At 36.3% G+C, this 22,471-nt stretch overlaps 2 protein-coding genes, 2 long non-coding RNA genes and 1 other non-coding gene across 6 annotated transcripts; 1 reads left to right on the top strand and 4 right to left on the bottom strand.

Moving 5' to 3' along the window:
- Nucleotides 1-25: 25 nt before the first annotated feature.
- On the bottom strand, nucleotides 26-428 carry LOC133805143 (uncharacterized). The gene is made up of 2 exons (XR_009878862.1): nucleotides 360-428; nucleotides 26-245 (listed from the first exon to the last, which is right to left on the bottom strand). It is a non-coding gene; the product is annotated as an uncharacterized LOC133805143 (long non-coding RNA).
- A 134-nt stretch (nucleotides 429-562) lies between these two features.
- Nucleotides 563-4,363, bottom strand: LOC133805142 (uncharacterized). The gene is made up of 3 exons (XR_009878861.1): nucleotides 3,650-4,363; nucleotides 3,409-3,528; nucleotides 563-753 (listed from the first exon to the last, which is right to left on the bottom strand). It is a non-coding gene; the product is annotated as an uncharacterized LOC133805142 (long non-coding RNA).
- A 4,179-nt stretch (nucleotides 4,364-8,542) lies between these two features.
- LOC133804694 (uncharacterized) lies at nucleotides 8,543-9,986 on the bottom strand. 2 transcript variants are annotated; one of them, XR_009878581.1, is made up of 2 exons: nucleotides 9,728-9,986; nucleotides 8,543-9,634 (listed from the first exon to the last, which is right to left on the bottom strand). XR_009878581.1 is itself a non-coding variant. In XM_062242836.1 (2 exons), exons 1-2 carry the CDS (start codon nucleotides 9,866-9,868, stop codon nucleotides 9,096-9,098), a joined length of 702 nt encoding a protein of 233 aa, XP_062098820.1. In that variant the 5' UTR covers nucleotides 9,869-9,986; the 3' UTR covers nucleotides 8,543-9,095. The 2 variants fall into 2 exon arrangements, 1 of the variants encoding a protein (XP_062098820.1); XM_062242836.1 differs by having other exon boundaries at nucleotides 8,543-9,656.
- Nucleotides 9,987-9,989: 3 nt separating this feature from the next.
- Nucleotides 9,990-17,323, bottom strand: LOC133804693 (uncharacterized). Its single transcript, XM_062242835.1, has 2 exons — nucleotides 13,874-17,323; nucleotides 9,990-11,543 (listed from the first exon to the last, which is right to left on the bottom strand). Exon 1 carries the CDS (start codon nucleotides 15,772-15,774, stop codon nucleotides 14,149-14,151), a length of 1,626 nt encoding a protein of 541 aa, XP_062098819.1. The 5' UTR covers nucleotides 15,775-17,323; the 3' UTR covers nucleotides 9,990-11,543; nucleotides 13,874-14,148.
- Nucleotides 16,055-16,161, top strand: LOC133807477 (small nucleolar RNA R71). The gene has a single exon (XR_009879389.1). It is a non-coding gene; the product is annotated as a small nucleolar RNA R71 (small nucleolar RNA).
- Nucleotides 17,324-22,471: the final 5,148 nt, after the last annotated feature.

Genomic DNA, 22,471 nt, shown 5'->3' on the forward strand with positions numbered 1-22,471 from the left:
ATTCTAATTTAAAAATATATATCAATTTGAGTGTCGAAAATGTATTAAAAGAAATTTGAAAAGAAAATACTAAAAATATGGCAAAAAAATTTTGCAAAAGAAATTTAAAATTTCTGAACATATGTATTGTAATTAGCTAGCTATAACATCATTCATTTTGCTCTAACCAATTGTAAAAATGACACTGCCCATTCTTCTCGAACTTCGTCAATTTCTTGAGTAGTATATAGTTTGTGAGAGGTGAACTGGAAAAAAAAAGAAACAAAACTTTAATTAGAACTATATTTGTGGTAATAAATTCAAAGCATATACAAAAATTATACTAGATTAATATTATGTAGTTGTATATTGTTTGTTACCTGTTTCCACAAGAAATGTTTGATATGAGGGGCATTGATAAGTACACTCTTCATCATCCTCATAACGTAATATCTGCAATCGATATTGTTTGGTTGTTTACGGCACTATATAAAGATTGGTAATACATGTATTTTTCTTAGTATTATTTATCTTAAACATCTTTACATATACATAAACTATACAAATAAAAACATACCGTAGGTTGAAAATACATTACTCCCGATGTGCGTTTGTTGATCTTTTGACGTGCTTTTATTCTTTCTGTGAAATACATCTCAAATGCATCATGGATGGTCTCCTTGATAGATGTCCTGTTATCTAATGGTGCATTGAGAGGATCGAGAAAACAACAATAATGCCAATTGGGATATAATAAAAATAACATCCAAGCTCCTGTTGAAAGAACAAGTATTACAAAGTTGTTGATTTTAAATTCTATTTGTTTGTATCAATGAAAAGCATATTAACATGAAGCTTTTCACCCTGCCAATACCATATTTTATAACTTTGGTCTATCCCGTGGAAATATAAGTGCTCTTTTTATCATTGTGATAGTCATCTTTTTCATATTTCCACACTTACTACAAGGACAACAAATATAGTTTGGATCTTTGGCATGATCCAAACTAAATTTAAGAAACTCATCGACCTCTTTTATATATTCTACTGACAACCTATCAACTAACATTCATTCTTTTTCCATATTGCGCCTATTTGTTTTAATAAAAAATTAAAATTAAAATTACGAAAATAAAATAAAATAAACATACAAAACAAAACTAAGTACAAGAAAATCTATAGAAATTTGGACAACATATCTCCTAATTTACTAGCCTAGCCATCTGTCACAATCAACACCAACATGTCAAACAAATCAAACAACACACAGATTTCCATCCATATATCATCGCAGCACACAAAATTCTCAGAACTTACTTCACTAAGACATGCAAGTTCTCAATCTTCCGTTATCACCGCAGCACACAATTCTCATAACCTACTTCACTACGGATGAATATCTAAGATATTCAAACTCCACTAAAGTAGTACAGTTATCATTCAAAATTGTAAAATATTAAATTTTTTAAAAACTAAATCAAATGCAACATACCTCTTGCAATTAGCTTCCAATCCAATGCTTTAAGACCAATCAAAATATTAACCAATTCATTTTAATCAACATTATAAAACAAGAAAAATGTCTGATGTTGACATGCTCTTTTAAAAAGGTTAAAATCAACATAACAAATATATGCATACATACTTGTATATTCTTTTACAAGTCACACTTGTATCAACAGTTATTATTTGTCTAATGAACACTTTAAGAGCTTTTTTTATTTAGACATAAAAACATCATCATCACTTTTATCAATTATACATATACAACACACAGGCAACTCAACACTTATGTATGTATACATATACTCATCATCATCACTATTAAATTATACCGAAATTGTGATATCCTCTACCAAATGATATTAAACACCATTAATAATATTCTTAATTTAATGGAATTAGTTTTTCTCATACACATAATTTATTAATTCAATAAAAATAAGATGAGTTTATGTTAATATATATACATTGTACATGGATATATTTTTTGTATTTATCACATAATTGAGATGACTAATAATAGTGAAACAAAAATTACACAGTTGATGTATAATTTATCACCACCACATAATTTAAAATAATGTAAGTTCCACTTAAAAATATAAATAGTTAAAATTAATGAAACATTATCATTTGTAATTATTTATTGTGTTTAATATTTGTGTGAGACTAGCATCACTCAATTAATATAGAAAGGACATTTCAATAGTAGTTTACTCGTGACATAAACACATAATGCATTTCATTATTCCAAGTTTTATGGTGCATAAGTCAAAACCCAGGTATGCTAGAGAAAAGACAAAAAAAATGATATATTTAATTTTTTGAATAAGGAAAAAATATTCTAAAAAGAAATAATTTTTTATAATGATTTAAGTTTGAATTTGGGGGTGAAGAAAATGTAAGCCTTACACACTACAGTGCACTTTATTAAATAATGACATGTGATCGGCCATATATGAGGCCATAAAATAAAGAGATCGCATCTTCAGGAATCATCCCACCGAGAAGGATTAAATATATAACTTCGATTAAAAAAAAGAAGAAAATAAAAAAAAAAAACAGGATTTTTTTTATAAAAAAAAAGTAGTTTTTCTAGTAGGTATCGATGTCAAGAGGGTTGTCCCAGTATATTCCGAATTCCCAATCTCTTTTAGTTTATGAAACAAAAATTAACATTGATATTCTAATTTGAAAAAATAATAATACATAATTATAATCTACAACACAGACAACTCAACACTTATGTATGTATACATATACTCATCATGATCACTTTTATCAATTATATTACCATTAATCATAAATACATCTATATTTGTATCGAGTAGATGAGAAAATTACAGAGATAGTATAATAATCATGCCAAAGTTGACTTATTACCTAATTATATTCTAAGATTTTTTTTGAGTCCTTTTTTGTTATTAGCTTCTTGAATATTGTTTTTTAATAGTATGTATGTATATTTGAAAATTATTATTATTAGCTAGTTTTGTTTAAAGGATAATAGTTTTGTCTTTTCAAGGAGGAGTCTCTACATGTTTACTGTAATAAACTATATATGTCAGACTGTACATGGATCCAAGCAAGAAGCTTCATTCAAGTCCAAAAGGAAAATAGAATATAGAAAAGTCATGGAATATTGGCCTAAAAGAGAATAAATTAACCAATGTTGTAGACCGTGGACTTTGAAGATACAACAATATATATATATATATATATATATAAATATTTATATATATCCAGGAAATAAAGATAATACAACACTCTTCAACTCTTTCAACAACTGAGTTTAATTAAAATATAGTCACTGTGAGCATATAATTCAAATCTTCAACTCTTTACCAAAAGCACCAATACTACATATATATATATATAAACAACTATATATATATATATAAGCAAAGAAATAAAATAAAACAATACCTAGAAACCACCGAAGCACGCCGAGAGCACGGAACCACCTGCTGGAACCGTGAGCAACCAGCACCCCACGCCGAGAAGCACGCCGCCGGCGAGACTGCTGGAGCCGAGAACCCAGGTATGCTAGAGAAAAGACAAAAAAATGATATATTTAATTTTTTGAATAAGGAAAAAATTGTGCAGTGGCATACTCTAGTAGTATTTATGTAAAAATCTTAAACAAAATAAATATCTATTTTCTTACCAAACCCTTTCCTATGCTTGCACTTTTTACTAAACTTCCATCATAGGGCCCAAGGGACTCTATCAGACCCCATAAAACTGCCTCAAAATAAAAGTGTCCTGGGCCAAGAGATTGCAGCAGAGGAAAGATCCCATGAGATTATTGCATCTAATTAAAGAAAGAGCCAAAGCTATTGCTTTAAAAGAAAGAGTACTTTGGGGCATAAAGACTAAATGAGAAGAAAGGCCCCACTAGGCCATAAGATCACAAGTAATGGTAGTATGTTATGGTTATTTATTAATGTCTTATTTTAGAACATAACTCATTTTTTAGTATTATTAGCATAGACCAAATTGCTTAAATGTTATAATGTTTAATTTCCAAGTAGGCAGTTTCCTTATTTTGTTACTGTTTTTAATCAGGTGACCATTACTTCGCTAAATCTGAAGGTAACGAAATGAAGATGAAGGAAGTGGAAAAAGGCAACACAAATGGAAAGGTCCTGTTATAATGCTTTCACCAAATTGTTTTGCTTTATTCATATGTATATATATATATATATATATATATATTATTGTATGTTTTTGCAGATCATACTGATAAAAAATGCAGAACACACAAGGTTTGCTTTAGAAAATAATGACTTTATCTGTGAAAATGAGAGATCGATGCAAAGCTCCTATTTATGGGACCTCCACCACATATATATATATGTGTGTGTGTCTATTCTATAATTCTGTTTCGAATAGCACTAATACTACATATATATATATAAACAACTATAATAGATTATATACTATAACCCAAATGAGGAAAAAACGATAATAAAACCCGTAGCAATCTAAAATTAATATTAGCCCCAAAGTGATATTTTCTCACCATCACTAACAGGACATACCTTTTTATTTGTTTGTCAGCGCAAAGATGTGTGGTCTATATATAAGCAAAGAAATATATACATGGAAACCACCGAAGCACGCCGAGAGACGGAACCACCTGCTGGAACCGTGAGCAACCAGCACCCCACGCCAAGAAGCACGCCGCTGGCGAGACTGCTGGAGCCGAGAACCCAGCTGCCATCGACGCCGTTCCCACCGTCACTGTCGTTCACCTACAGCCGCCGTTCACCTCTCTACCAACCCTAAATGTTGTGATTTTGAATAAATCCCCAAATGTAGTGCTGATGAGTTCTCTATTGTTTAACCCGATAATTTCAAAAATTATGATAGCTTTTTTAAGTGTCTTACATAATAATTTTAAGGACTTGTTTTTGGGAGTCCTTAATACTCTTTTAGAAGTCGCAGCAAGTCCTAAAAGAGTATTAAGGACTCCCAAAGCAAGTGCTTAAAATTATTAAGTAGCACACTTATTTTTTAGCCCATATTTTTTTAGGACTTGCATATTCTTTTAAGACACTCATTGCGAGTCCTAAAAGAGTATTAAGGACTCTCAAAGCAAGTCCTCAAAATTATTAAATAAAACACTTATTTTTTTAGCCCAGATTTTTATAGGACTCGCATATTCTTTTAGAACACTCATTGCGAGTCCTAAATTGTGTTTTTTCAGGACTCTCAATAAGTGTCCTAAAAACTCTATAAATATTTTTAAGGACTTGTATTTAGGTGCGTGTTCTAAAAAAGTGTCCCGTAAAGGGTATTTTGTAGTAGTGATTTGCAGTCCTCAATACGTGCTTTATGTAAAAGCTCCATTTCTGAAGTCTTCTCAAGGTTCTGACCATTCTTCAAGTGATCCAGAAGGCTATACCTTCAAACGCGTATATACATATATATATATAATTAGTAGTGTATGTAGCACAGCATACACATATACATATCATTTTGACTATGAGATTTGGTAAATGGATATCAAAACGACTTTTATGAATGGTCACCTTGATAAAAGTATCTTTATGGTACAAGCAGACGGTTTCATTTATGGACTACAAAGATCCATTTATGGACTTAAGCAAGCGTTCGGATTATGGACCAGCTGGTCGATGCCACTGCAGGACATGAGATCCTCTCATTCATGGATGCATACTCTGGTTATAATCAGATCAGTATGCATCCCCCTAATGAGGATCACACTAGCTTTCGAACCGATACAGGGCTCTACTGTTACAAAGTGATGCCCTTTGGTTTGAAAAACGCTGGTGCGACTTACCAGAGACTCGTCAATCACATGTTTAAGGAGCTTATCGGTGCAAACATGGAGGTTTACGTCGACGACGTGCTGGTTAAGTCAAAAAAGGCAGAAGGACATGTAAGGGATTTGCAGGAATGCTTCAACGTCCTGAATAAATATAAAATGAAGTTAAATCCCCTTAAATGTTCCTTCGGAGTTGGATCAGGGAAGTTCTTGGGATTCATAGTTAACTCAAGAGGAATTGAAGCTAATCCTGAGAAGATAAAAGCCCTGATCGAGATGAAGTCGCTAGTGAAGATTAAGGATGTCCAAAGCCTAACCGGGAGAATTGCTGCTCTCAGCAGATTTATTTCAAAATCAACGGACAAGTGCGTCCCATTTTTCAACCTACTTAGAGGCAATAAGAAATTTGAATGGACAGATGAGTGCGAACAGGCCTTTCAAGCACTAAAAACGCATATGGCGTAGCCACCCATCCTGTCGAAGCCGGTCGATAAAGAGACTTTGTTCGTCTACCTGGCAATCACGGACTATGCTGCTAGTGCTGTTCTGGTGAGAGAAGAAGAAGGTGTGCAGAACATTATGTAAGCAAAAGACTGATCAAAGCAGAATTAAGATATCCCCCCATTGAAAGGTTATCCTACTGCTTAGTAATGGCCTCTAGGAAGCTGCGGCCTTACTTCCAAGCCCATCCGATTACGGTATTAACCGACCAGCCTCTTCGGCAAGTCCTGCAAAAGCCAGAGGCTGCCGGAAGATTACTAAAGTGGGCAGTCGAACTCGGGCAGTTCGACATATCCTACCTGCTGCGAGCAGCGATAAAGGGACAAGCCTTAGTTGACTTCATCGCCAAGTTCACAGAGCCCGCGGGTGGCGAGCAGATCGAGGAGCCTAGCGAACCCGAATGTCAAATCCAAGCACCCTCGTGGAAATTGTTCACAGACGGATCATCTAACGAATCCCACGCAGGAGCAGGAGTAATATTGATAACACCGAAAGGGCATCGATTTCACTATGCCATAAGATTTGACTTCACTGCCTCTAACAATGAGGCTGAATATGAAGCATTGCTCGCTGGACTACGGTTAGCCAAGGATATGAACATAAAAGTGCTTGATGTCTATAGTGATTCTCAACTAGTCGTGAATCAAATCCTGGGAGAGTATCAAGCGCGAGGATTGAAGATGGTCGCCTATCTCAACAAGCAAAGGATCTGTTAGCCCAGTTCGACAGATACACTCTCCAGCAAGTGCCTCGTGATCAAAATTCCAACGCAGACGCTTTGGCAAAGTTGGCAAGTGCAAAGGACGCTGACACTCTGAACATAGTGCCAGTCGAGCGACTATCCGTGCCCAGCATCCAAGCAGCAGAAACCACTCTGGTCATCCAGATGACGGATACATTGATGGCGCCATATGTAGAGTATCTATCAAGCGACGTGCTACCAGCGGACAGAAACAAAGCTAGGACCCTTCAGCGGCAAGCTGCTAGGTATATCCTGGTTGATGGAATCCTGTACCGAAGGGGATACTCACTGCCACTCCTGAGATGTATTACAAAGGAGAAAGACAAAGAGTTGATGAAGGAGGTACACGAAGGCTTTTGCGGAGACCACACTGGGGGGCAAAGCCTATAAAAAAATATCCTAAGGCAGGGATATTTCTGGCCAACCATGAATGAAGACTCTATGGAGTTCGTGCGAAAATGTGACAAGTGTCAAAGGTTTTCTAAAATCCCACGAACAACTCCCAACGAGTTAAAACAGATGCAGAGTCTGTGGCCCTTTGCAGTTTGGGGAATAGATCTAATCGGATCGTTGCCTACAGGAAAGGGTGGTGTAAAGTATGCAGTGGTTGCTGTCGACTACTTCACCAAATGGGTCGAAGTTGAGCCACTCGCAACCATAACGACGAAGAAAGTGCTTAACTTCGTAGTCAAAAACCTCATCTGTCGCTATGGATTACCAAAGAAGATAGTCTCAGATAACGGCACCCAGTTTGACAGTGATCTATTCACAGACTTCTACAAACGTCACGATATTATCAAAAGTTTTTCTTTAGTCGCTCATCCCCAGGCGAACGGGCAAGTCGAAGCAGTTAACAAAACGCTGAAGGATACACTGAAGAAAAGACTTGAAGAAGCTAAGGGAGCATGGCCAGAATAGTTGCCTGAAGTCCTCTAGTTGTACAGAACTTCCCACCGAATAGCAACAGGTCATACCCCGTTTTCCTTGGCATCCGGGTATGAAGCCATGTTGCCTGTCGAGTTGGATCCACCCTCGCACCACAGATTAACATACGACCAGGATTCTAACAACCAACTATTGATGGAATCCTTGGACTCGATTGATGAAAGGCGTGAACAAGCCCAGCTCCGAGTAGCTACATACTAGCAGAAGGTCGCCCGGTATTTCAACTCTAAAGTACGAGAAATAAAATTCAATGTTGGAGACCTTGTGCGCCGAAGAGTTTTCCTTAACACCCGCGACCAAGCTGCTGGAGTACTCGAGCCAAATTGGGAAGGGCCTTACCAGATTGATGAAGTCTTTCACCTAGGCACTTATAAACTTGCATGCTTAAACGGAGATCTCATTCCTCGATATTGGAATGGAGAACACCTGCGCAAGTATTATCAATGAACAATTCTTCTTAAAGAATTGGCTTGTACAAATTTTACTTTTTACAAGTTTTGTGTAAGATCTTATTGATCACTCGTAAAGACATGTTTAGTCCATTTACTACGAGAATAAAAGGGATTGTGCTCAGCCAGTCATTTCTTGCCAACTATTGTATTTATTACAAGTATTTGCTCATTACGTGTGTTGTTTTGCTGTATTATAATTTTAATTCCATTACTACGAGCAGTAACGTTCGGGCAGGTTCTAGTCAAGGCAAGTGACCAAGGACCTAAAGCTCCCCGATCACTTGGGGGGCATACAAGGTACAAGTAAGCAAAGCATATCGTTAAAAGATATGTAAACACATGAGCAAAATAAGTGAAAGCATGCTAGGGCACTTAGAGTATTTTTCAAAATTTTGATATTTTGTTAAATCAAACCAAAGTGTTATTCTAAGTTCGGTCATGCGAACAAATAGATGTCATAATAATATGCAAATATATTATAATATCAAAGCGATCCTTTTACACCGCAAGCAGTAACTGCTTGGATGTAATTGTCCAAAAATGAAAGTAAAAGCTGCCCGTGCAGCAAACCAAAAAATCATTGTCTTTACATCACGACCCATAGGTCGTGTAGTTAAAAAAAAAAGGAAAGAAATATAAATAGAAAAGACTGAGGAGCTGGAGGATCATGGGGAAGGTTCTAGTCGACAGCTTCATTGTCTACACCCTCCATCCCAGCGGCCAGCGAGATTTCGGGGGAAGCAGGGACCCTCGATCTTTCTTCTTCAGCCAACTGAGCTGCGCAGCGAGCCAGCTCAGCTTCCCTCGCGTTTTCAGGAAGACAGTCAAAATTGGCACCCTGATTATGCTTCCAGAAATCGTAGAAGCACCTCAGGGTGGCATTTTTGTACCTCTCGAAGTTGGCAGCGTTGGTCTTCTCCAAGTTTTCAACTCGACCCTCCAAATCTCTTGTTTCTTGCCTGCTTGCGATTAAGTCTAGCTCAAGCTGCTTAGCCACTTTATAGTTAGAGCGGTTGGACTCCTTGTATTGGTCCCTCTGCTCGCGGGCTTTTTCCAGAGACTTCAGCTTCTCCTCCAACTCCTTAGCCAGTTGGGCCTTTTCCGCAGTCACTGCCGCCAGCTGATCAGCATGTCTGGCCTCAACAGCTTTGAGTTCGTCCTCGTGCCGTTGCTCCGAGGTCCTGGCCTGCTCGGTGACAGCACCTAGGCGGATGCGGCCTGCAGTAAGGGTTAGCACGGCCTGCAGTCAGAACAAAAATTAAACAAACAGTAAACTAACGAAGACCTGTTTCACAAAAGGAGATGACTTACACTAGTGAACTTGTTCAGCACACGGTTCAGAATTGGGTCAACACCCATTGTCTCCGTAGCCGCCATTGCCTCTCGGCAGCATTCGTGCTTCGCGATTTTGGTGATTCTCTCCTTGGTCAGCTTGAAGGCGCGACCAACCATCAAGTTCCCGGTTGAGGCAGGATCCTCATGCTGAGTGATTAGTGCTCAAAAATATCATTTTATTAATCTTAAAGTGTAAAATTAATTAAGTTTTAATTAATATTTTCATGGATTTATTGTCATATATTTTATATTTGAAAATATTAATTTTAATTTAATTTGTGTTTAATTTTCAAGAAATAAAATATATTTTTGACACAAAGAAAAAGAAAGGAGAAAGAAAGAATTAAAATTGAAGAAAATGGCATTTTTGAAGATGAAATGGCCCAAAACTAGGCCCAAAATGGAGCCCAAACCCAAGCAATGGTTGCTCCCCATGCTGCCACTTGGCAGCCCGCCATTCGGCCAGCCAAGCCACACCAGCCATGTCTAAGCCGAGCCACGGAGCCAAGCCAAGCCGTCTGACGAGCTGCCTGCCACCTGACGCGCGCCTGCCACGCCTCCTGCAGAGCCAATGAGATGCTGCCACGCATCCCGCGCCAGCCTGCTCGCCTGCAGCTGCTCCCCACATGCCGTCCAGCCGCCTGCCACCTCGCCACTCAGCCTGCCATGTTTTGACCGTGTCCCCCACTTTACCAGGAGCCACTTCTCATTTTCATCAGCTTTTTGAGCCATTTTCCCACTATATTGTACACAATTTTACACATTTTGGGTCCTATTTTCACTATAAATAGAGGACCAAATGTAGGGAAAAAATCATCAGATTGGAGAGTGGAAAAAGACACTTTATTGTTTGTTTCTTTTCATATTTCTAGTTTAATTTTACTTGTTTTAGGTGACAAAAATGAGTGAATTATTTTAGAAATATTGGTGAGGTTAGAGTGTAGTTGTTGTACTTTTCATTCTCAATATTGATATTGATTCTTCTTATGCTTCATTTCCATATCTTATTAATTATTTTTTTTCTCATCTTCTAATTTCTGTTCTAAAATTATTTAGCATCTTTTACATAAGTTCAGTCATGCTTTTCTTATGTAACTTAGATTGTTAATTTATTTTAGTATATTTGTTATATTGTATGTCTTTTACTGCATTCTGCCAGTGGTATTTTGTCGCTCTTGGATATATGATATGCTATGAAATTAGGAGTTAGATTCAATTTAATCTAGATTATTTAATTTGTGCTTTTAACATATACATCTTCCAGTTGCAATTAACAGTGTAGAATTGCAACTGTGTTTTGAATTAATATCAATATTAGAATAAGTTTTACTGCACTACATTTCTACCTTGCCATGCACTTTATCTAATCATTTTTCCTATTCTATCATTTTACTTTCACAAAATCCATTTCTTCAATTCTACTTTATTTTCATCTTTTATTTACTAATCAAATATTTAGTTGTTTTTACCTCTCTGTGGATATGACATAGCCCGATTACTACTACGACCGCTTAGGAGTTTATTGGGCGATATCACTGAGGTTGGTCAGATGGGGCATTGGGAGAAGGAGTCGACCCGACCGCAGCAGATGGATTCTGCTGTTCGCGGGGAGAAGGCGGAGTCGCGGTGGCAGAGGGCCTGTCCTCCGAAGGGCCTGCGTTCTGGGCCTTCTTCGCCTGAGGCTCTTTGCTGCTCTCCCCAGTATGTCTCTTACTAGTTTTCTTCTTGCTTGGAGGGGCAACAGCAGCCTCTGAGGTGTTGTAAAGATCAAACATGTTGGAAGAGTCCATGTCTGAAAAGCAAGAGCAAAGTCAAACAGTAAGATAGCATGAATAGCCAAACACATTACATCAAAAAAAAAACAAAAAAGGATTGCAAAGTCCAATACCCGAGCTATTATTACTGGTCGCTACACTACAGACGCTACTAGTCTTACACTCATTCTTTGACACGAAGAAGTCTGGCCCTAAGTGTGGAGCATATTTAAAATTTCCGTCCCCGTTGAATAGATGACAGGGAATTGGAAAATATTCTAAAAGCGAAATAACTATACCGTTGTCATCCGACGAATCGTCAGAGAGGTCACGGTGGCCTTCTGCTTTCCTTTCCCTATGGGGGCCGAGGGCCTCTCTGCTCGGGGAGTGCCAGTAGGTTCCCTGATCGTGACCCCAGTCGGTCTCCTCCATGGAGATGACGCTTGAGGTTGCTGCTCGGGTTCCTCTTCGGTGCAAGCACTCCCTGCTGAAGGCCTCCTCGTGTCCGATTGAGGGGCCCAGAGGCCAGCCAACCTAAGGTTAGCCTCTGTAACCAGGTTCTTGACACTCTTTTCAGCATCAGGCATGCTGGCTAAGAGTGTCGATCTCGACTCCATGCCCGGAGTTGGGTTTGGTCGCAGCCACGGGCCTGGAAGACATCAAAAGTTTAAGACATTGTGGAGGAAAACACTAAGTGAAGAAGTCAACCAGCGATACGAAAGTTTTACCTCCTCCTGCGAAAGCCAGGTTGTCTGCGACCAGGTCAGCCGTAAGGAAGTACTCCTGGTAGTACCTCCCCACATTTGAGGTGCGGGTCGTGTCAGTCAGGAAAGTGCGCCCAGTTTCCTGATGACAAAGGTGGAAGAACCCCGTGCCTTCATGGTTGGGGTTAGATTTGAGGTCGAACAGGTAGTTGACCTCATGAGGCGATGACACGGGCCATTTTTTCTGGCTATACAGGATATAGAGTGCAGCAAGCATCCTATATCCATTTGGGGTTATTTGAAAGGGAGCAACTCCAAAATAGTTGGCTACCCCCTGAAAGAATGGGTGAAGAGGCAAGGTGGCCCCTGCCTAAATATGAAACCGCGACCAGGCGCTATAGGCACCCCCAGGCAGATTAGCCCTTTGGTCTGGGTTGGGCTTGACTAGAGTCACCCCTGGCAGGTCATATTTCCTTAAGTAATTGGCGATCATTCTGATCGTCACCCTACTTTCAGAGACTACATGCCACTCAACATCCGGCTGAATGGCATGTCGAGGGCGGGCATGCCTTTGGATGTTTGGATCTGGAACATTTTCATCTCGACCAACTAACCACAAACTAAAATAGTCCATATGCCTGCATTACTTACTATTCTCCATTAATATAAACAAATACATAAATAAGAATCAATAGGACTTTATAAGGGTTATAATAGAAGGCTTAGGTATAGGTAGATAAAGAGACAATTTTAGGCTTAATCATACCACAAGCATTCCACTAAACAAGCTTTCCCAACAATTTCACACCACTCATCCCTTGTTACCCCTTTTTCTATGCAATGATTGAGAATATATATTTTTTTTTCAATAAACTCCCCCAAACTTTGATTTTTCAATAAATAATTATTTGGGAGCATAATCATTTTTCACTTTCTTTTCCTTTTCTTTCTTTAATTTTTTTCTTTCTCAATCAAAAGTAATTTTCTGAATAACACATAATAGAAACATCCCATTACACATTCACTCCCCTCATATAATAATTTTCATGCTCATGGTATGGGTCAAAAAGAGTAAATGGTATTTCATTTTACAATTAGGCTCAAAAGAGTGTGTTAATCAAGAAAATGGTTATAAGGCGCAAAAGGGTTGACTAATGATAAAATTTAATAGGGTTAGCTTGAAAGGCACAACCAGTCCAAAAATTTCCTATATCATTTTCCTAAATGTGTACTGTTTCAAATTTCATCTCAAATAGTAAGCAAGCAGGTTCTAGAATTTTTTAAACTTTTCAATCCACAATCCAAATTTGACATGCATAAAATAACTCAAGTATAACATTTGCAATGTATGAGCAATAGATCTCTAATGTCAACAAATCACAGTGTAAAAACAAAGCAATCTAACCAAGCACACAGATTATTTTTAGAAACACATCAATTTTTCCTTTGGATTATACTACAAAACAGTCAATCATATTGAAATGGAAATTATTATCAACTTAATTTATACTCTAAAACATGACTCCAAACGAACAACTGATGAAAATTAAAAACAAACAAACCGGAAAAAAAATGCATCAAAGAACACCAGAAATAAATCTCTCCCCCAAACTTAAAACCGAACATTGTCCCCAATGTTAAGTATATAAAGAACGGAGACTTACCTTACCAGCCACGTCAGTATGGCAGTGGTGGCGGCTGAGACGAAGGTCCCTCGAAAGGTTGAGACTGCGGAGGCTGATGCCCTGTAACAACCTAAACTTCAATTTTTTCACGTTTTTCACGGGTTACGAGTTACAACACAATTGTTCCAGAATAAAACTAAAAACAACTAAAACAAAATCTCTAAAAACATTGTTCCAAAAACAAAAACAAAAACAAATATCATAAAATTAAAAATTAAAAATAAACATAGGAATGCCTCCTAAGAGCGCTGTCTTTAACGTCTTTTATCCGGACTCTTGTTTTCATTCATATTCAATCTTGGATCAAGTCCTCCCCTCACATCCTTGAGAGCCATAGTGTCATGAGTTGGCCCTCGTTTCTTGTGATTAGAAATTGGTACTTTCCCCCGCTCATATAACATTCGAAGTCTTTCACTAAAGTACTTTTTTAATCGGTTTTGCCCCTTCCTCATTCTGGTTTTCACTATGGATCTTGTCTTAGAGCCTTCCAACTTGTTCTCTCCTTGGTTCACCACTTCAACTCTACAACACGTTGGAATTTCTATTGCTGCAAAAACTTTAAATATAACTTCCTCTTTTTGCACTCGTAGCTTTAATTCACCTTTTTGTACATCAATTAACGCCCTACCAGTCGCTAAGAATGGCCTTCCAAGTATTATTGGAATATTTTCATCTTCCTCCATATCTAAAATAATAAAGTCCGCAGGAAAGATAAATTTACCCACTTTTACCAATACATCCTCAATAACTCCATGAGAATGATTAACTGTCTTATTTGCCATCTGCAAAGACATTGTGGTTGGCCGAGCTTCTCCCAAATTCAGCTTCTGAAAGATTGATAGAGGCATCAAATTCACACTAGCCCCTAAATCACATAATGCCTTTGTTTCTACTAAACTCCCTATAGAACATGGGATATTAAAATTACCAGGATCTTTAAGCTTTGGAGGTAGTTTCTTCTGTAGTATTGCGCTGCACTCTTCAGTTAATGCAACTGTCTCATAATCCTCTAGCTTCTTTTTCTTTGACAAAATTTCCTTCATGAACTTCACATAGCTAGGCATCTGCTCTAATGCTTCTGCGAATAGTATATTAATATGTAGCTTCTTGAACACCTCTAAAAACTTTGCAAACTGCTTATCCAAATTATGCTTGCAAAGCCTTTGTGGATATGGAATTCTAACATGGTGGTCAATGCTCACTGGTGGTACCACTTCTTTCTTGTTAAGGTCTTCAGTAACCTTTTCTTCATTAGACTTCTCTTTCTTTAGAAAATCTGCAGTAACCTCCTCTTGTGCTGGACTAGTGACATATTGATCCTCTAACTTCTTGCCCTTGTTTTCTACTGTAGGCCCCTCATACTTAGTCCCACTCCTCAAGGATATTGCATTACACTGCTCTTTAGGATTAACTTCTGTAGTGCTAGGCAAATTTCCTTGAGCTCTATTCGACATTAAAGTAGCCAATTGCCCTATTTGAGTCTCCAAACTCCTTATGGACGCCCTGGTTTCAGTCATGAATTGGTTGAGTACATCAGATTGAGGTTCAACAGGTGGTCTATTTTGTGCAGGTTGATAATAGCTAGGTGGAGGATTTTGGTGTGCATATTGTTGTGGATATGGTGGCCTATTTTGGGCAGGTTGATATTGTGGCTGAGGTGGAGGATAAGGTTGTAAAGTATTTTGATTATTAGACCAGGAAAAATTAGGATGATTCTTCCAAGCTAGGGTATAGGTCATGGAATTGGGATTATTGGGTTGTCTTTGGTAATTTCCTATAGCTTGTACTTCTTCCATGGGCATATTATTCATATCTATAGCAGGGCATTGGTTTGGTTGATGGATTGTACCACACACTTCACAAAGGTTTTGAACTTGCATGGCTTAAGATGGGAGTGTAGTCTTTTGTAGTTGCTTTGTCAAGGTCGTTACTTGAGCTGTAAGCATGGATATAGCATCCAATTCCATCATTCCAACCATCTTCTTTGGTTGTCCCCTTTCAGTTGGCCATTGGTAATTATTCATCGCCATCTCCTCTAATAGCTCATATGCCTCATTAGCACTCTTACTCATAAATGCACCTCATGCTGCGGCATCTATAATTGTCCTCGTGGTTCCATTCAACCCATTATAAAAATTATGCACCAGCATCCACTTTTCTATTCCATGGTGTAGACACTTCCTTAACAACTCCTTAAAGCGCTCCCAAGAATCATACAGTGACTCTCCATCCAACTGATAAAAGTTATTAATCTCACCCCTTAACTTTGCAGCCTTTGCTGGAGGAAAGAATTTGGCAAGGAATTTCTGAGCTAACTCCTCCCATGTAGTGATAGAATTCGCCTGTAAAGATATCAGCCAACTCTTCGCCCTCTCCCTCAGTGAAAAGGGGAATAACCTTAGTCTTATAGCATCATCACTCACCCCATTCATTTTGAACGTAGCACATAACTCCAGAAAATTAGCTATGTGTAAATTGGGATCCTCTGTTGGCATTCCTCCAAACTGAACAGTTGTTTGGATCATTTGAAGGATGGCTGGCTTAATCTCAAAATTGTTTGCAGCAATGGTTGGAGGTCTAATGCATGAATGCACTCCTGTAACAGTAGGAAGTACATAATCTCTCAAAGTTCTTGGTCCTTGCTCCCTTGGAACCTCTGCAGCCCCTTGACCATTATTAGCACAATTTCCCAAATTTTCAGCCATGGTAAAATCCAATCTCCTCTTTATTTTCCGATTATGTCTGCACGTTCTTTCAATTTCCCGATCTATTGGTATAATCTCATTTTGTCTATTGCTTCGCATATACCAACAAGTCCTGAAACACAATAGAACCCCGATCCAAATAAATGTTAACAGAAATTAAATAAAATAAAATAACCAAATTAGAACAAATAACAATAACTGTGATATTGGAATATAAGTCCCCGGCAATGGTGCCAAAAACTTGTTGCGAAATTTTAAAGCTACTCAAGTATACGTAGTCGTATCAAGTAGTAAATTCCGTAAGAACGGATATCGTCCCACAAAGACTATCTCCCAAGTACCACTAATTGATTTTCGAATTCTATTTGGTTAATTTAAATTTAAGTGAACGATTAAAAATAAAAGAAATCATATAAACTATAAACCAAAATTAAAGAACTGGAAACAAAACAATGAATCACTACTTAAGAATCAATAATAAAAACAACCTAGGAATTAATTTCATCAACTGTTCATTCTATTAAATTTTAATAATCAATTCTAAATCTCTTCTTTCTATTCTAATAGCAGGTTAATTTACTCGATTCCTATTCTTTTTCAAGACATAAGATCTCAATCTATATGCAAGTTTTCTACATTTCTGTGATAAACTTAAACATATAAAAGGCATTAAACATGAAAACCTAATTACTACACAAGTCATATAGGTACTTTCGCCCAATATGCACCCTATGTCTATATAATGATAGCATATTCAATTCTCATCTTTCAAATTTTGAATCAAAAACATTAAATCAAGCAAATAGTGATCAATTATTTACTAGCATTAAACACACATCATATAGATTAGATAGAAAAGAAAGATCAATAGAAAATCATAATAAAATTAAATAGAAATCCCAGTGACTATATTAATTCCTAGATAAGAGAAATTAGTTCATAAATGCCATGATGAAAATAAACTGCAAATAATTGTTCATAAAAATTAACCTAAAGAATTCAGATGAAAAAGAAAACTAATTACATCAGCCTCTTTTTATCTAGGGTTTATAAAAACTTCCAGTTCTACCAAAATCGCAGAATAATGTCCCTTAAATAGCCCTCCAAGGTTCCCAAGTGACAAGACCAGATTGCCCTTCAAAAAGTGGTCTAAAATTTGAAAATCGCGTCACCAGCGCTGTAACGCTACTTCTGGAGCGCTGTAGCGCTATTAACAGTGCCAAAATGCCTCAAAATTTGGTGCACTAGCGCTGTAGCGCTATTATCGTAGCGTTGTAGCGCTAAAGTCATAATAGAACGAAACTCGTTTCGAATAGCCTGCAGCATCAGCTCATCGTATTTTGATCATAACTCCTTCGATATAACTCTTAATTGAATGATTCAAAAAGATATGGAAAGATAAGAGAAATATCTACAACTTCTATTTCTAGAAGTGTTTCTAGAAAGTGAATAAATTATGGTCAAAATTCGACTTAAATTCTCAGACTTGCGTTATAGAACATAAACGACGTGTGTTGAGCATCTTCAATGTAGTATTTTCCACACATAATGTCTTGAAACTCCACAATCAACACGAAATCCATCTTATTTATCATATTTAACGTGTTTCTTCTCATTTCACTCCATATTATGTAATTGACCATTAAAACCTGAAACAAGAAGAAAACAAGCATAAATCTGCCCTAAACAATCCTAAATAACTAAAAACATAACATAAAATAATCTCTAAAACAAACCTAAAATGAACCTAACAGGATTTCAGGCGAAAGATCCTTAGCAAAGCAACTGAAAACCTTGAAGTTCCGGGCTCTGCAATATAGTTCTTGAGAGTTCTTGGCAAAGAGATGGCGTGTAAAGAGTTAAAAGAAGAATGTGGGGATTATTTATAGAAGATGAGGTGTGCCGAAAGGGGGTAATCATGAGTTTCCTTTTTCAAGGCATGGGGGAGTGTAACAGTTGTCGAAATGGTTTCTTGAAAACTGAAAAGGCATGATTGGACGTGATTAGGTCACAGTTTTCAAGATCGCACGAGAGGCTCTGCAGATTTCGTGGGGCATATGAAAAGTTAGTTTCTTAAGTTTACTTATTGCTGGTCGCAATAAATAAACTTGGGGGCAAATGTTTATCCATAAATCAGTTGCTGATGACGTGGCAAGGATTTTCAACACGTGGCGGACACGTAGCAGAGATACGGCTCGCCTATCGACCAGAATTATTTCCACATGGAAATGTCACGTTTTATATACGACCAGACTGGTCGTATACTTCGTTCATTTATCTAAAGATCTGTACAGTTGTAATGATATCCGAGAATATCTCCTCATTATGACCTGCAGATCCGATCATTAAGGATATATATTATTTCCTAATTCATGTAACTCTTCCTGAGCCTATAAATACACAAGAGATAGCTCAGGGAAGGGGATCGATCTTTTTCTTTCAGAATTATATTACTATTATCCATCATTGTATTGTTTTCTTCTTCCAAGGTTTGTGAAACTCAAGAACCCTAGTTCTTTGATCACACCTTTGGAGCTCAGTACTAATAATAGTATTAAGTGGACGTAGGTCATTACCAATCACTGGGGCCGAACCACTATAAATATGTGTTCTTTATCTTTCCATTAGATCATTTTCTCAAGCTCTATATTACTTTCCTGTCGTTTTCTAGACTCCGTGTCGTTGACCAAAATCAGGGTCAACAATAATTTTTTAAGTGTTGTTGGTATATTATTTTCCAACCCAATATATATATATTGTGGTATGGTATATCATTTTTTTGTAGATGATATTTAGTTTTTATTTTGTTATACATAATGGTGGTATATAGTTTTGTGGGCTTAATGGTAGTATATATAATGTTATTAGCATGTTATATATACTTTTTTTTAGTAATAATTTTTTTTTTCATTTTTTAAGTATTGGTATATTATTTTCCAACTCAGCGTATGTTTTTTTTTTTTGTGGTATGATATATAATTTTTTTTAAATGATATTTAATTTATGTATTGTATAATTTTTAGTATATATTCATTTTAATTGTGGTATATAGTCTTATTAGGTAGTATATATACTTTTTGAGTGATAATTATATTTAGTTGTATTATAATATATCAAATTAATATACTAAAAAAATGAAGAAAAAAACAAACAAAATATTTGAAATATCAATAAAGAAATTTTATATACTACATACAATGCATGTATATGTTAATAATTAAAAAAACATATAATATTATACAATTTTGATATAACATCCTAAAACAACATATGCATTTAATTGAAAAATGATATTCCAAAATAATATATAACTTTAAAATAAAAATTAATTAAATAAAATTAATATACATGATATTAAAATATTTAAAATTAAGGTTTATACCATGTTTTGCCTCATTACCTATTTTGGACCTGTGTTTTGACAAATTATTTTTTAGATCCTGTATTTTGTAAAAAAGTTCAAATAAGCCACTAAACCTAATTTTGATGAATAAAAAATTGAGTATAACAATCCAGTTATTAGGCAGAATGACTGTATTTTTGTTCGAAGTTGTTAGTTTGATGAATTATTTGTAATTTTAGTTCAAAAAACTTTGATCAAAATCGAATTTAAAAGTCTATTTGAACTATTTTAGAGTCTAAACAGATAATAAGACAACACAAGATCTAAAAAGGTATTAACCCTTAAAATAATATAGTAGTATCAATTAATGTGCTAAAGGCCACATTTCTTATAATAGTGAAAATTTGTTATATTCCAACGGAAATTTAAGAAATAGTATCAATTAAATAAAGGCCATATTTGATAATATATAAGAAAGGAAATTTGTTATATTCCAATCTGAAGAGGCTAACTCTGTTCAGTGCCTCTCTAACAGTACCCAGCCGGCCCACATTGAAGTTCAGCACACACAAACAGAATTTTGGGCTACGACAGGGGTATTTCGAAAATGGGAAATCCATAAGATTGCCAGGAATGCAAACTTTGCTGCCCATAACTTGGCTAAGTCCATGGTTGAAGGATTCGGTGGTTCTCGGTGGGTTGTTCGCTTTTCTTCGATTCAATTCAATATCGTTTGCATAGTTTATTTTGTTTTTAGTTTCGGGATAGTTGGCTTGGCAGCAGTTCTGTCCTACTAAAGATTTTGCCTTTGTCACTGCATTTTGGTTTGCTTTGTTTCGTAACTTAGTTTACATGTCGTGTTTGATGAAGTTTCCTGCCCCCTTTTTGAAGAGGTTCACCACCCAGCGAAAAAAAATATTAAGAGTGCGATTGGGCTATTTTCCAACAAAATTGAAAACATAACATTTACGTCACTTGGGTCCAAACCCAAACCCAAACCCGTTTCTAATATAAAATCCCAAAACCCCACTCGAACCCAACAAACCTGTGCTAACCCGCCTGAACCCGATGCTCGACACCCAAACTCGATCCCAATTCCACAATTTTAAAGGGGTTTTGATAGACCACTTCCTTGCATGATATTTAAATATTTTATGTTTTAAAAAAAAACTATCAATCAATAATATGAGCCCATTATAATGAAAATGCTCAGAAAAAAATGAATAAAAAATATAAGGGTATGATTGGTATAGAATTTGGATATAACTTTATGATTTAGAAAACTGAAAATTTGTGGGCCCATGAAAATAATTGATTGTTAGCTAGTTTTGAAAACCAGATCCAAAATCTATATTTGGACTTTATGTTGCAAAATAGAAAACGAATAAATCTCGTTTTCTTCGTTTTGTGAAATTTCTTCCTAAAACCCCTGAAAACAAAATCCATCTCTTCTCCCCTCCACCATTTGCGAAAGACAGAGCTTCTTCATCTCTCTCCCATCAATGGTGATTCGCTGCCCCTACTAACAGCACCTGATCCACTCCAACTCCACATCTACCATCAGCCACATAAAATGGTATCTCTAAAACTGGTTTCAATGTCTATATATATATATATATATTTATGTTTGAGAGTTTATCGCTATTGTTTCTGCCTTTCCATTCTAGTTGAGTCATGTGATTGGAACCCAAATATTGACGTGGGATTTATATTTCCATCCTTTCTTCTCCGACACTAAATTGACGATTTTGGCGGTGAAGGGAGCGGCGATGGTGGCTCTGTACCATTACCATATTGGGGACTAAGCGCGGTAGGGAGAGCTTTACTCTGAAGTTTATTCTTTTTCTGCTTGATCTATTATCCAGCAAACAAAATTAAAAAAAGAAAATAATGTTCTTTTTGGTTTAGAATTGATGAAGAATTTTTTTTTTTGTAATTCTGTGAATATTTTTAATTGTTCTGTTATTCGTTAATTGAATTTTATTTATTGTTAAGATTTTATAATGATAAAGTTTGACTCTTTATTTATTGTTTTGCTATGTTGATATTTCTGTATCACTACAACACCTTCTAAAGGAGGAACTGAAAAGAAAATAAACATAAACAGTCTAGCAAAAGAAAGAGAAAACACAAACAGAAACAGAACATTCCTAAAAAAACTCAATCAAGATTGTTCTGTTATTCATTTTGGAAGATGTTATTCTAGTTTGCTTCTTTATGTATTGAAAGATGTATAATTAGAAGATTGTAGTATGTGTTGCATCAAATGCTGAGTTTTCTTCTTATTTTTTATATTTTGGAATAATATCAATTGGATTCTACATTTAATACTGCTCTTTTTAGTTGGAATATGCTTCTGGTTTAAGAAGAAAGAAACAGTGCACTCCACATGCCTGGGGAAATGCCTTAGAGACATAATGTATAGAATATAGAATAGAAATTTATATGCTTTAAATCACTATGGCTCAATATCAACTTTAGTAATTTTAATGTTACACTTTAATCCAAAAGTTCTAGTGTTTTTTTGTT

Source organism: Humulus lupulus, chromosome X (genome assembly GCF_963169125.1).
Source record: "Humulus lupulus chromosome X, drHumLupu1.1, whole genome shotgun sequence".
Classification (NCBI taxonomy): Eukaryota; Viridiplantae; Streptophyta; class Magnoliopsida; order Rosales; family Cannabaceae; genus Humulus; species Humulus lupulus.